The sequence below is a fragment of the Passer montanus genome, unplaced genomic scaffold (assembly GCF_014805655.1).
Source record: "Passer montanus isolate IOZ18808 unplaced genomic scaffold, ASM1480565v1 scaffold1, whole genome shotgun sequence".
Taxonomy (NCBI): domain Eukaryota; kingdom Metazoa; phylum Chordata; class Aves; order Passeriformes; family Passeridae; genus Passer; species Passer montanus.
Window position 1 is genome coordinate 4,203,861 of NW_024356504.1, and position 15,535 is coordinate 4,219,395.

The 15,535-nt window shown below is 36.7% G+C and overlaps 1 protein-coding gene across 6 annotated transcripts in view; it reads left to right on the forward strand.

The window, feature by feature from the left end:
• The window catches only part of RAPH1 (Ras association (RalGDS/AF-6) and pleckstrin homology domains 1), an 88,307-nt gene that overhangs the window by 40,920 nt on the left and 31,852 nt on the right, over positions 1 to 15,535 (forward strand). For 5 of the 6 annotated variants that reach the window (XM_039716694.1, XM_039716926.1, XM_039717012.1 and 2 more), the window contains exon 5: positions 13,245 to 13,319. The exons of the other annotated variant lie outside the window; for it this stretch is intronic. In XM_039716694.1, the coding sequence (XP_039572628.1) occupies positions 13,245 to 13,319 (75 nt within the window). The remainder of the gene's footprint in view (positions 1 to 13,244; positions 13,320 to 15,535) is intronic. 6 annotated transcript variants of the gene reach the window in all.

The following is a 15,535-nucleotide window of genomic DNA, read 5'->3' on the forward strand; positions in this document are numbered from 1 at the left end:
GAGAGCAGAAACCTCTCAACTCATTAACCATGCTGCTTGCTTTGGCTCCATTCTTTTTCATTTCAGTAGCCTGAGGAAAGTATTTAATTCTTAGAAATTGTCCCTAGGTTTACAGAATTGGTATTCAACTATTCAGTATTAAAATTGTTATGTGATGGGATGGGACTTCTTACAGAGAAGTTTCTTTTCTCATCACTGGTGAGCAGGGAAAGGGAAATTACTTTTTTTTTTTGTTTGTTTGTGACAGATTTTGTGGTAGTGTTTTTTAAAAGAATTTAGCTTTTAAATGGATTCTTTGGAAGAATCAGTGGGTATCAACAAAGCTATTTATTTCCTCTGTCATTCATTTAGTGCCCAAAAACTAGTTTAAGGGTTTATTAATCCTCTTGGCTAGGTTGTGAACCAAAACACCTTTTACTAGTAGGGCTGAATTTTACCCTCCCACCCACACAGTTGACTCAATGGTGCTGTTTCTAATAGAAAACCACCCTCTGAGGAAATAGGCTTTGAAGAAGTCCTAATGTCCATATAAGGAAAAACTCAACAGTTTTTATGCAGAAAGTGGGAGAGGCTATTTATTCATGGTCACAGCAGATCTGTTTTGAGATTTGTTATTCTGAAGTAGTGCTTTAGTGCTTCAAGTTAGCTCTTTTCTTTTGCCTGTCTTCCTTGAGACTGCCTGTAGGTGAGCTGACCTTTAAAATTTTTCTTTTCTGCTGTGGCTCTTCTAAAAGAGGTCAGTGTTTTGGCAGCTCTGCCCTTTTGACCTGACCAATACTTTGTCTTCTCCAGGCATATAGGTACTTTAAAAAGTCATCCTTCCTGCTGCAACTTCATGTTATGCTCTTCCTTAGTAAAATGGAAGACAGTTTTGATGGGAGGAAACACTTGTCTGAAAAAGGAAATTAGGTTTTGCAGTTACAAACTTCAGTATCCTATCTTAAGAAATATTTCTGCTGTATATTTCAGAGCTCTCTGACATGGCAGTACAGGAAAATCCTGTAAAAGAGCATCGTGTACTGGCCCACTGAAGGTGTGTGTAGTCTAGTATACTCTCTGGCTGGTAATAGGGACCAATATTACAGAAAAAGGCTGTAATTCCACAGCCGTCAGAAATGGGAGGGGTATGACTTCCCTTTCCTCTCATCCTTCCTTCCTCACAGTTCTTTCCTTATACTCTCATGTCCTCCCTTGTCCTAGCTTTGGCACTTAACTGGGACTTAGTACCCCAGACTTTTGTGCTTCTATTCTGGGTCTCATTCTTTGTTATTTAGGTGAACTGCAGAGGCTCAGAGGACTGTACAGGGCTCTGTAGCCATGGACTGGAGGCTGGAAGGGAGAGCAGGAACTCACTTGGTGGTGGTAATTGATTATTCAGAACTTCTCGCCTGAGTATTTGGACAGGCATCTTAGTGTCTTGTCTTCCTCTTCCTCCTAGCAGCCTGTGCTGTAGGTAATTCCTGGGGTTGCAGATATATCAGCATGATGACAAATGAGAACTCTCAGTGGTCATATTGGCCAGGACGATCCTTGCACTCATCCTGAATTTGAATTGAATTTTAGATCACTTTCAGGGGAGTTGACTGGAGTTCCCTTGGTTGTCTAAAAATGTGGGTTTATTAGTTGTCATCATGGTTTATTTTCTTCCTTTCCTCCTTTCCTTTCTTAGCACTATCTCATTAGACATTGTGAATGTTGATATTTTCAAGACTATCACTTTGTAGCCTTAAGACCTTGTCTTGGTGGTACTAAGTGTTTTCTGACTGCACTTCTGTTCTTATCTTCAGTCTCCCCTTAAGTACTGTTGAATAAAAAGAAAAGTTGACTATGCCTCAACCTAGCCCCATAATTTTTTGCCAAATTGAAATTTGTCTTTGACAAAATGACTTCACAGATCCTTGCTTGAACAGTATTTTTTCTTAAATTGGTAGGTTGCATTTTGTTTTCTATGCTTTTAGTTGTGTAATGAGTGGTGTGCACCTTAAAATGTTGTTTCTGTGGGGGGTTACTTTACTTGTATGTAGACCAAATTAGTGAAGTAATAGCATGAGTTAGGGGATAATAGCATTGAAGTTAGGGGAAATTATGTCTCTGTGACTAACTTGTTGCCTCCACCCACATTTTTCTTCTTCCTTTGGTCCCTTTGTCAGCAAAAAGTTGTCTCTGTTTTCAGTGAGCTGTGCTAGAGTAGAAGGAGAAGAAAGCAGAAGGGAGTGAATAGAGAACTGTGTTGATGATGCTTATGTAGCTGTGTGTGTCTGGCAAGTGAAAGGCTCCATTCATGGGCAGTCATTGTTACTGTCCTGCACACACTCAGTGAAGAGGTTGCAGATAAGTTTGAGGTCTGCCATCTGGTCTGGCACAGTTCATCATCACCCCCCACCCCTCTTTATGTCTGTAACCCAGTTTGCACAGCTGAGAGATTCTGCTCATACAAAGATAATGCAAAATTTAGCTGGTAATACTATATGATTTAATTGCATTTTATTTTTTAGCTTTTACTTAAACTCATTGTAGATTTATACTTGATGCATGAGGGGTAGAAATCAGGAGAAGAGAGTGGCTAGTACAATAAAGCCACATGGTTTTTGCTTCACTTGACAGAGAAGGCAGTGTGGAGTAAATATTAATGTTTCTTTCAGAGTAAAAAAGGGAGCTTTGGAAGCATGACGGTTAGTAGCAATTGTCATGTAAGCTCAGCACACATAAATAAATGTGTACTGGCTAAAAGATCCTGTGGGATAAAATGAAAAACTTGAAATGGACATAAGGGAATAATCAAGGTTGTGTTTCATAGCAATTTTGCTATAGTTCTTACATGGACATGCTAGCATTTCTTTTGCCTATGCAGTGGTGTAACACAGAAGCTTTGGTACCCATTTAAAATTATTGAGGGTCATGTTTTATGTGGGATTGCTAAATGTTGCTATGTATGAAAATGCTGTTAATGTATGCAGAGAAATAAACTGATGATATATATGGTCTTTGTTAGGCAACGGTGTCTTAAAATAGAGCTGGACTGCTGGATCTCATCTGTTATTTGTAGGTGGTTTAAGAAGAGTTGTGCTCTGTTTTAGCTCTTGCAGGAATAGAGCATTATTGGCTTTTGTATTTTGGGAGCTTGAAGCTTGAGTGCTTTTCCTTATGGTCCACATGTTTTGTGGTTAGCAGATGTGACGGATGTTAGACTCCAGTTTGTGAGAGTAGTCACAGATAAGCAACAAATAAGGCATGGCACAGGTTTGGTTTGTATTTCTTCTAAAGACTTAAAAAAAATCATTTTCTGCAAGTTGTGTTATGTCCTTAGTTTAGAACACAAAGTCTGTTCTGGAGCATTTCCAGTTCCGCTTTTCCTAAGCTGAAAATAGTCAATGGAAAGGCTTAATTTGAAACACAATTAGACCATTTCTTCCTCTTTCTTTTTTTTTTTTTCAATTATTAGTCACAAAGTGTTCTTTTATAAGTCAAAAGTAAGGGAAAATTGTGCGTATCTGTCATCTTGAAACATTACTTTGGCTTCCAGTTTTGTTGGCATAAGAAGTGTGAGACATCCATTTTTCAAATGTTTTTGAAATACATGTAAAATGACTCCTCATTTGCCAGATTTTTGGAAGCTTTCAAAGCATTCTGAGATAAACATATGATTTTATAAAATACAAACAACATTTATGTATTACAAATAAACAATCAAATGTGCTTGGATATGCATAATCATCATATAATGCACTAGAACTCAAGGATTGCTAATATACTCTTCCCAATGCTTGCCAACCAGCGCATAAACTTTTTTTCATGTTATATTTATGGAATCTGCAAAGCAAATGATGGGGAGGGATAATTTTATTATTTTTAAAGCATTTTCAATTGAGATCTAAAGGAGGAATTCTAAAAGTTTTGTTTAGTGGACATCATGGAATGGTAGGTTTCAAAAATTGGGGTAAATAGATTTAAAATACATGAAAGAGAAACAAGAATTTAAACATTATCCTTGCACTGGTAAATCTTGATTCTCCACTCAGTGTACCTGACTTATTTTATAGCTATGGATCTAAAATTTATCCTGTAACTTTTTCACATAGGAGATAACTCATCGAAGTGTAGCAGAAACCATAAAACACGTATGAATAGTTTCTCTTCAGTCAGCTTTGCCTCACACAGATGAAAAAGTTCCCTCCTGAGAAGGAACAGGAAAATGGACAGTGTAATGTATGTTTGAGTCTCGTTTGACACCACTGGCTGGCAGTCCACTCAATAATTACACTTAGGGCATACTTTCTTAGTGTAAATGTGAACACCAAAGGCGCTGGCTCTAAACATACCTAAATACACTGCTTCTTTGGGATTTTCTGTGTGGTTGGAATCTTCTGTGGACAAGCAGCTGAATGACTCATTCTGCTATCCCAAATGCTGGGTAAATAAGCACACTTAAAAATGAATCTCTTTTTTTTTATGCCTGTTCTATAGCACTTCAGAAAAATACTTGTGTTTATGAAGGGTTTCTTGAGGGAAAAATTTTACCATTAATACAGACAAGCCAAGAAAATGGTTATTCAGAGGTTTTTTATCTTACCAGATTCATCTGCAAGAGAAAAAATACCATAGATGAATAACGAAATAAATCTAGGCAGCACACTCTTGGAAATGCCCACTAGACTTGAGTTGAGAAATCAGAAGTATTGCTTTATGAAGTTACCAAATTTTGCTGAAAGTATGCTGCAGGGGAGTTGTATGCATTGGTTGCAGTTTCCAGTAAAGATATCACTCTGCTAGTGATGGTTAATTATGAAGCTTTTAAAACAGCCAATTTAATTGTGGACACACCATTCTGCTTAAAACAAATTTCTTTACTTTTTCTGTGACATTTGATTAGATTAGAGGTCTAAAATACTAAAGCTGTAGGAAGTTAGAAACAGATTACTTGTTTGTCCTTGTTTCAGATTGCCAAAAAAGTAATTTAGGACAGATGACAAAAATTAAGAACACAGCCAGCAGTTGTGGAACATTAAACTCTTAACAGGAGGAAAGAATTTGTTGTTTTCCTCAGTTATGTATATTCCTAAACTGTAGTGTGAAAACTAGGGTTTTCAGGGTTTTTAGAGGAGTTTGAACCCCCCAAAAATAAGAGTTCAAGTTCATGTTCTGGAGAAAGAATTGAGAACTGGCCTTTTAGCTGTGTCGGTTTTGAGCATGCTGCTTTAGTTTGTTATACCATAATATAGTGCTTAGTGTTTAGTTCACTATACTATAATAAAGGTCTGCAAATACAAAGCAAAGCCTTTATTTTTAATTAACCAAATGTACACCTTTGATTAGTTTCCTGTGTTGCACACTTACTAGTTTTATTTTTACAAGTTATTCAATATGTTAGACCAGCCACATCAGTGCCTTGCTTTATGAATGCAGGTTTTATTTCATTCATGTGGCTTACCTGCTTATGTCTACAGTCATTTTGGGCAGAATTTATAGTTTAGAAGTCAACAGCCCTAAAATCAATTTTTTCTCAATATAGTTACTTCTTAGAGTATAAGGCAGTAGATTCAAACTAAATTATAGCTTCAATTAAAGCTATATGTACTCGTATTCCTTAGGTTTCTTAGCTGCTTTGTTTTCTGTGCTACAGGTAAAGCTCAAAGTTGAAGTCTGTGATATTCTGTATGTAATGCAGTTAGGAATCAATTAGTCATAGTTGGGGTTTTTTTCTTTTTCTTGTTTAGATCTTCCACTTAGTGCACCTTTTTTTAGACTAATCAGACGATTTTCTGGGAAATTACAGTCCATATTTTTTCTTAGGATTTCCTTGAAATTTGCTCCCAGCAAACAAACTCTATTTGGGATTTCATGTTTGGTTTATGCAGTTTATATCCATACTACTGATTAATTGGGCATCCTTGCCTTATCTCGTGTTGGAACTCTTGTTCATGCAGCTGCCGAGTGATGTCCACAGACATGTTACTTAAATTACAGTGAATTTCAGCAAAGTCTGTCAGGACTGTAATGAAATTATAAACATCCCTAGCATTTAATAAATACTTGCTGTAAGTTAAGATTTAAATTTTTCTTTTTGTTCCAGTTGCCTGCAGTGAAATGGAGTCACAGGAGTCCTGGGTGGGGGGGTTGTCTACTCTTGAGCACAGAGTAATTGCTCCAGGTTCTCCCTTCCCTTGTCTGGCTCCAGCATGTTTTGCAGCAGCCAAGCACTGCAGCTTAAAGAAGACTGCTGTACTCTCCCACCATGGACCCAGGCATTCTTGATCTTGGCCTGACTTTGATTCAAGAGCAGGAGTGTGCAATCCAGCTGAAGGGCTGGCCAGTGCTCTGTGAGGGGTTGTGACATCGAGTTTTTTTAATTGTGATGCTCCAGGCTTCACTGAGTCTTACAGACTACAATTTTAATTCTGAAGGCTTAGTCTCAGACAAATTTAGCTATATTCTCATGGGAAAGCACAAAGCAAGACTTAGGTTATTGGCAGGAGCATCATCCGTTTCATGGTCAAATGTGCAGAGGTCTTAAACATCTGTGTTTTAAATGACACGCACCTCCCTTTCCTTTCTTGGGAATACTTTGTCTAGTGTAGATGACTAGTAATCACCCCGAAACAGTGTGCAATCAGGGAAAATTTCTCTTAGTAGTATAATTTGACAAAATTTTTATAAACAGCTGTAGGATGACCCTACTTAAGCAAGGGAGGTTGAACCAGATGACCAGCTGTGGTCCCTTCCAGCCTTACCTGCTCTGTGATTCTGTGGAAACAGTGTTGTGTGTGGAGGGTCAGGCAGCTCTGTTACCCAGTGCTGCTGCTTCAGTTTCTCAGTGTCTATTTTCCTGTTTTGATGTTTTAATAAGAATAAACTGTAACCGCTTTTGCAACAATTTTTTTGGTAATATTTAGTCTAAACCATCTCTGGTGCAACTTGAGGCCTTTTATCTTGTCCTATCTCTTGTTACTTGCAAGAAGAGACTGTCACCCACCTGTCTACACCTCCTTTTAGATGGTTGTAGAGAGTGATAATGTGTCCCCTGAGCCTCTTTTTTTGCTAAGTTAAACAACCCCCTTTGCAAAGCAAAGCAGAAAATTGATACTTTTAGTTAGATGTTTATCATATTGTGTCCATATGAGTAAGTTCCATATGAACACATAATCATAAGAGATTGGAAAAAAAAATTCAGTGCTCCTTCTCCCATCTTTGGATCAAAATGACAAAAATAATTTTAAATCTTAAATTCTCAAGTTCTCTTTTGGAAACAGTGGATTCTAATTCTTGAAGCTGGAGTCTAAAGAATTCGGTAGAGGGATGTAGTTGAAATGGAAGCTACAATAATCTTTGCAACAAAGTTTTGCAAGCATGTAGCTCTCTATTGAACACTGTATACTTCAGTTTCTTTGATTTTTACTTTGTTTTCTAAGGACAGAGAATGCATTTCAAAAAGGATTTTGTAGTATTTCTCAATTGTGATATTAAATTCAAAATAGTGGCACAAGAGTGCCACCAGCTGGTTTAATTAAACATGTGTATTTATTAAACTGTTAAAGAGTTTTGCAAGAAACATGGCAAGATAATTACAGGCACAAATCTCAGTGTGGTCTTATTGCCTTTTTTTTTTTTGGTACTAACATAAGTTATTCTGCTGTACAAACCTTGAATGAATGATGTCTTTGAATGTACAGATCATATTTAACAAGAAAGGAAGTTTTCTATTTAACATGCTTAAGGCATTAGAACATGAAGGTAAAATACTTCAGAAGATCACTGGGTCATCTTTTTTACAATTCCACCCCAGTTGTCGATCATTACTTGTAAACTGTCAGTATAAAGAACATATGTGACATCTTTGAGACTGTATTGTACCCTTTTTAAGTTCTGTATGCCTGTTTTCTCAGCCCTTACCTTAAAATTAAAGGAATTAGATGCATCTTAGAGATGAGACTGAATCTTTCTAAATTGATCCCACTTTTCTGTACTAAGTCATCATCAAACCTAGCAAGAAAATAGATCAGTGTTCAGATTTTACAAAAATGTGCAAGTGGAATTGAAGAAAGTAGGCCAAGTATATACTGCATCTTACTTGTGAACCAGTGGGCTGCTATCATGGCAAGATGGGCTGCACAGCCTTCATGTCTTAGCTAGGCAGCTCAGTTTATCACCTCTTCTTAAACACTTCTCTTAAAATCCAGCCATCAGTTCTTGTCTGTAAAAAATAAATTTAATATGCTTGGTAATTCAGTGATAATGTAGAAATTGTTTCAGTTTGGGTTTTTTTTGAAACTGACTTTCAGCCCAAGATCTCTTTAATGTCAAGAATTGAAACAACCCAGTGAATATTACATAATGGAACCGACAAGGATAATAGGTGAGAAAATCTTGAGGTTTTGGCCATGTAGAGCATTACTGGTTGTTTAGTTTAGTGCAACAAATGATATTCTGAAAATCTGAAAGGTATTTTCATTTTCCTGATAGCCCATCTGTTCTATCATGTTTAGCAAACATGCTTGGTAGGTTTGATTGGTGATGTGTATAAAAATATTTCAGTATTGTAAAAACCATCTTGCATAAGCAGCTGCTGTGTATTTGTACCGTGTTGAGTTTCCTGAAAACACGGAAAGGCAATTTTCAACAGCTGGTCCATGAACATCTGGTATTTAGATCTGAAGGTGGATGTTACATTTCTGTCTTCAAAGAAAGGATATAGGAAATCTTTTATGTCCATAATGTAATTTGGAAGAAGATTTTAGTCCGTGTTCTTACAAACATCAAGGCTAGCTGTCTTTGCTGAATGAACTGCACGTGAACACAATTAATTTTTTTGACCTAACAGCATCTAGAACTCTTAAGTGTTAATGCTAATTTTGCTTAAATCTAGTTTTCTATGTTGTAGATTATCCTCAGCAGCTGCAGTTTATTCAGAGACATTAGTAGTCTTATTTATTGGGTTTTGTTACTTTAGATATTTTAATCATCATATCTGAAATTTTTTAAGTAAAATTGTTTTTGCACAAAGTATTTTTGTGCATGGCTGTTTTGGCATCCGTTGAGAAAGGTATAAATTTAATTTTGTAGAAAGTTGATTTTCCTATCAGCATTTTTTTCAGTATTTTGACGATTTTTTTATTAGTAAACATCCATGGTTTTCAGTATGACTTGGAATAATTGCTGCTAGGAATTAAAATATGACACAGTTCAAAACAGTCATCACTGGCTGCTTCTACGTGGTATAAAATGGTTTTCCTGGCTTTGATGAGTTTTCTTTCATTATTTTTCACTGTTCAGGTTTTTAAACTAGATTGAGTTCCTGCAACTTAGTTTGAAGCATGGTCCATATTATGAGAAGGACTAAACCAGAAGTGAATAGCTTCCTATGCATTGTGTTAAAGTTGTCTCCAAAAGAAGTGATTGTGGCACAGAAAAGTTGTAAACATACTTAGTACCTGATGGTAGGCTTCATGTTTGATTGTTTTAGGGAAAGAAGAGTACTTTTTGAAGAATATATCAAGAAACAAACCAAGTGAGTTTTGGGCTACAGTGCTACTGCCTGTCCCAGCTTCCTGGTGTGAAGTCTAGTAGCAGGATTTATATTGAGAGATTTCTTGTGATGAAAGTAAACTTCATTTTGCCTCTTTAAGAGTCCCCTTAAAGCCCTGTCACTTTTTCCTTCCTGGATGCTCACTGGACCTATGATATTTTGAGTTCTGCCTGAGTTGTAGTGATGGTGGATTAACTGGGAATCCTGAGTGGAGTCTGGCTCCCTAATAATCATGTATATTATCAAAGTAAAAGTGTTGGTTTTAAAATTCTTCTAGTGACAAATAGATCCCTTTTAATAGAAGATTTTACTGTTTGCTAGTGTCTGTTAAGTGAATGGTTTTACGTACGTATAATGGAAATAAGTTTTAATAAGCTTTTTCATTTTTACTGCATTTGCAGTAATAATTTTATACAAAACCTTATAACAAGGTATGGCTATTACTAATGGCTGGATTTCAAGAAAGCTGTACTACACATAAAAAATACAACTTAAAAAAGCCCAACATCTAGTAGAAGTAAATAATTGTAGGTAGCTTTAGACTGTGCAAATGTTGTATACTTTTTTTGTTTGCCCCCCTGAGTGCTGATGTAGAGATTTGTGATCTTTCAAAGAATTTGGTAAATTAGGCATTAGTTGTTTTGACTTAGTGTTATTAATGTTGAATTAGCTGCACTGAGTATTTTAGTGACTGCAGGAATTAAATACTCTTCCAGCACTGTTACAGTCTGCTTCTTCTACAATTTCATGCTTAGCATAAAGGATTGCCTGGTATTGTCTTCTCTGAAGCTGTTGTCAATTTTGATGCTTCCATTGTGTTTCAGACTACTTTTACATTCCAACCACATTTAATTCTGGTAATGTGACAATTTGGAAAAAACCTTTAAACTGAAAATAGCCATTTTAAGAAATGATGGCTTGTACTGGAGAAGCAGTCAGCTTACTGCAGCAGGATAGAAAAATGCGTGGCGTTGCAGGAGTGGGAGGGACACGTACTCATTTATGGAATTGGAATTGGTTTTATGTCCTAGGTAAATCTAAGGTGAGGCACTGGGGGAGAGAGAACTTCATTGCTAGAGCTTGAGTTCTCATTGTTGTGGTAGGAGCAGGTGGAAGAACAGATGCCTTTCATGGTAGAAGACTAGAAATGTCTCTCTAGGAGTAATTAATGTTTTGGTTTTCCTGGATTTGACTGCTGTTCTTTTTAGTCTAGTGAAGTACCTGGGGCAGAAAAGTAGGTTGATTTGTTTGGCAAGATCAGGCTTTTGTACATATTTCAAGTTCTTAAATAGAGAGGAAGAGTGGGGTATTCAGATCCCCTTTGTGAACCATTGTGATTGTACTATCTAGAAAAAAATAATAAAATATTTGTCTTCCCCCAAATGATGGAATATTCTAGGAGCAACATCTGTTTGTCTTAAAGCTTGATGTTTGAGCTGAAGTCTTTCTTTGAAATAGACTAAATGCTTTAAAATTGGATTGTGAAAGTAATACATTGTTCTAAAATGAAATTTAATTTGTTATCTCCTAGTTTGTGCATGCCAAATATTTTAAAATTTTTATGTGTGTGTAGTCACTGTTTAGCTGAGCTACAATTTCTACAACTTGGGCTTTCCTATTGCTTTGCTACTTCTGCTCATTCTAACTTTTGGGTATGTGCAGTAGTGCAGAATTTGTTATAGGGTAGGAAGAAGCCATGCACAAAAACCATCTGGAAGAGAGCTGTTGCCTTCCTGTTTCTAGGCATGTGAGCTCTGCAGCTCCAATTCACATAGGTAGTTGTCATCACATTGGTGTTCCACATTTTACTGGCCAACCCCTATTCCTGTAAAATATCACTATCAAAGTTTCAAGTGGCTATTATGTTGTAAGAAGGATATGGCATTCCCATTTGTGGGTAGAATTTCCTTAGTGCAGATTAATGTAGTTAAATACAAGATAGCAGCAGCCGAGATGACTAAGACTGGAAGAAGGTTAATTGACCTACCTTGACCTTCCCTGTAGGAGTAATATTCTCCAGCAAGTAGTATTTCCTTTAAGGAGTGATTCAATATCCTATATTTATCCTGACACTATTGTTGACTTACAGGCTAAGACAGAAGGTGACTAAGCTCTTGAGGAAGAGGCTGCAAGTGTACATTGTAGTGTTCTTCTACTGCAGTGCTCCATTCACCAAGAAAGTGATCCATATTAATCAGTCCATAATGACTGACAAGAACTCCATGAAGAAACTCTGGGAAGTTAGAGCCTCTGTGTAAGAAAGAATACAATTCAGTACGACTGTGAATAATTATACCAGGTATTACAAGCCCTCAGTAGTGTGGTTTGAGCTAGGCAGGACTTCTGTGTGTCTAAAACATATGATATAAATACAGACAGTAATTAATATGCAAGCAGAAAAATAATTTACTCTGTAACATAACCTGTGTCTATATTAGTGGCTAAATACCCAGGTGGAGCTTTGGCTGGAGCCTGGGTTTAATTTCAAATGCTGTGTAGAGTCTTCCCTCAGGTGTAACTTTTAAAGCCTCCTTGAGACCCTTAATTGCTCATCCCAGCATGCAGCAATCACATCAGGTAAAGTCTCCCTGCAGGAACTGTATTCTCCAAACTATTTGATACTGCCTTGCACAACAAGGAAGTTGTAGACATGGGCTCTTCATTTTTTTCAGTCTTTACCTTATTGTGGCACCGAAGAAGAGGTGGGATTCTGTATTGCTAATAACTAAACAAAAGTATAATAGGCATGTATAGTTGTCATATATAGCACTGAAACAAATAAGGCTGAGACAATTGTAACCACATGGGACAAATCTTGCAGTATGGTGGTGGTACACAGGAGATTTTCTTCATGCTCTTTTAAATTGTTTGAATGCTCTTGTTAAGTGCCACAGTACTAGTCTAATTTCCTTAGCAGACTAGACTGTGGTTCTGCAAGCTGCTGCCTATGATGATGGCTTTGTTGCTTGTAGCACGTGCTGGAGAAGATAACCTGGGATCTTTCATTAACTGATTTCTGTCTTTCTCTACTGGCTGCTTTCCCTTTACTGATTTTCCTTCCCATTTTGAAAACAGATGAAAATATATTTTCTGCTGATTGATCTTTCCAAGAGAAGCACAGGGATTTGTAATTTTATAATTTGGACTATACAAGAGGAGAGAGACTTAAGTAATTTTTTAAAAAGGACAGGAATTTTAAGTTAGGTTGGTTTATTGTCGTGATAATATCTTTCTTCTTTAAGAATTAAACAGGAACCCATGTAGAAAGCATAAAACTAGGATGTCTCCCTGATGACCGGTTTATAGTGGCTCTATGTTTGCGTGGTGAAAGTAGAATGTTTAGTTTTAGGAGACTGGACAGGATTTTGAAAAGCATTGTAAGAGTGTATTTTATTACTTTTACAGTTCTAAATGTCTTTATAAATAAGTTTTCTCTTGCAGAAAGGAAACCAGTGGCAGGTAAGCAAAAGTTTTCTTAATTTTATTGTATGACATCTTGTACAGGAGAAGTTTTTATTAGTGTCTTGTGTAAAAGTACAATTGCTTTTACATCAGTGTATCAATACGCTCATAGTATTTGGGAATGTTTTTATGGGAGGGGAAAAATGATGATGTAGGTTTTTTTTTCTTTTAAACTCTGCTTTATCTTCTGTAATCAAGACACCATGAAATTACTATACTGACTTCCTTTGACTCATGTTCTTTCTCTTTCTTTCTGCACAAGCACTCCTATTTGGACAGGGAAACCTCCCTTCTTCTGAGAAACATTGCAGGAAAGCCTTCTCATTTGCTGACCAAGGTGATGATGCTTCTTTCTACTGTATGTGACTATTTCTTTGTAGAAAGAATGCTTTTGGTGTGTGCTATGCTTCTCCACCCCTGCCCTTTCCAGAAACTTCTGCGTTTACTTACATGATTTTCCTGATTATCCAAGGCACTTTTAAAGACTGAATTGTATTGTTTGTTTCTGCAGATTTATCAAAGTGTTCAAGTTCTTGACAAATACTTAATAGCCATATTAGCAGGTAAAATGCCTTAGTTGAAAAGGAAATGTACTGAGCTGGAAGTTCTTTTGTTCCTATTGCCATTCACTAGTTTAAAAAAAAGATCCTAGTGAAAAATATGGGAGTGTTTAGTAGTTTTAAAAGCCATTAGTAGCCTTAAAATAAGCTGTCTTGCTGCATTGAAGACAAACTAGTAAGTAATGAAATATTTTTTATAATGTTTTGAATGTTGACTTAATATAACTCTTGCTGTATTGAAGACAAACTAGTAAGTAATGAAATTTTTTTTTATAATGTTTTGAATGTTGACTTAATATAATGTGGGGAGAATATAGTAGTAAGAGTGGTCTAATGAGCCAAGTATGTACAAGTCTTGATTATAAATTAATTTTCTTCACAGGAAGGAGGTCAGTAATGTACTAAGAGATCACAAATTGTCATTCAATTTGCTAAGAATTAGATCTTTTATATGTCTTTCCTTTTGAAACCAGAGGACAAGTGATGGAGCAAGCTATGAATCGCTGGTGAAAATACAGGCTGGGATGAAGGACAAACAGCTTCATGTAGCCGAGGTGTCAGATGTTGCTGATGCTAATACATACTTCAAAACTATATCTATGTGGGGTTTTTTTAATTCACAGACATTCTACTGAAAAGACCTCAGGCAAGCCTGAAGTAACAAAATGCAGTTTGGTGACCCCAAGACAATAAGGATAATGTTCATTGGGCATAAGTAGGCTGTATTTAGCAATGAAAGTATGAAACTGGTTTACTGGGGTTTTTTAAAATATCTTAATATTCTTCTCAAGATGCTCAGCATGTATCTTGACAACAGATTTTCAGGCTGTCTTGCAGAGGAGTACAAACAGCCAAAAGCAAGTAATCTTCTGCTCTTGTGATTGTTTTGCTTAAATTTTAAGTCCATACCTCTGCCTTGACCCCAATAGCTTTTTGCCCCTTTGCACTGCCCAACAAAGCAAACAACCACCAAAACAGCAATTGGCTTGATTGCAAATAGATTAACAACAGCTGTGGCACAAAGAAACCACAATTTTCTTTCATCTCCATGTGTCTGCAGATCCTCCCTTCTGGTTGTTTATATGTGGGATGAGTGTTAGTTGCCATACAGGAACTTAATTTTAAAAAGTGCATTAAATGATCCCTTTGTGTCATATGACCATGAAGTACTATCAGATATTCTAATAGACTCCAAAGTTAATGTTTGTATTTATAATTCTTTGTGTTGGTTAATTAGGCTTCATAGCTCTCTGATTCAGGTGCTTTAGGCAAGCCTTCTGATTTCCTGAGGGTAATGTTGGTCAGCTTGTGACTGTTTCAGTACAGCTGTGCCTTCCACTTCTGACTCCTGAGCACACAGGCCTGCCATGGAACTTACTGGTTCTCTTCTGACCTGCTGCAATAAGAGATACCTTTAGCAAAACGATGAAATGGAAGTCCACTTTGCTGCTTAGATCTCTTCAGCTTGTTGTAACTTTGGATAAGACTCTCTATGAGTGAAGCAGTCCCATAAATGGGGGCATTTCCTTGTACCAAGGTGTTAGATCATTTGACTGTAGGATCATGTTGCAGGTCTGTGCTGGTGTTCCTGGTGTGTCAACTGTTTCTTACTGTCTTTACCTGCTTCTGTTTCTTCCCCTTCTCTGGTATGTCTGCATCTTATATTGAGACTAGAACAAACCATTTTTGTCCTCTGCTAATATAACTAATTTTAAAAATTCTAGCCATGCAGATCCCTTCTGCATCACAGCCATGCACACATAGAGCTCCTGTTGCAGCATAGAGTAGATCTCAGTACAGAAAATTATGTATTTGTTTTGGTGAGCCCTTCGTTTTTAGATCTAATTCCAGATGTTACTGTTCACACAGCATTCAAGCCTTTGCTTGAAAACTGAAAGAAGTGAAAGCATATGTGTAATGTAAGTTATTGAATATTAAAAATAAAGCAATGTAGCTTTTTTGTCAAATCTGCAAGCTTGTTTCCCTATAATGA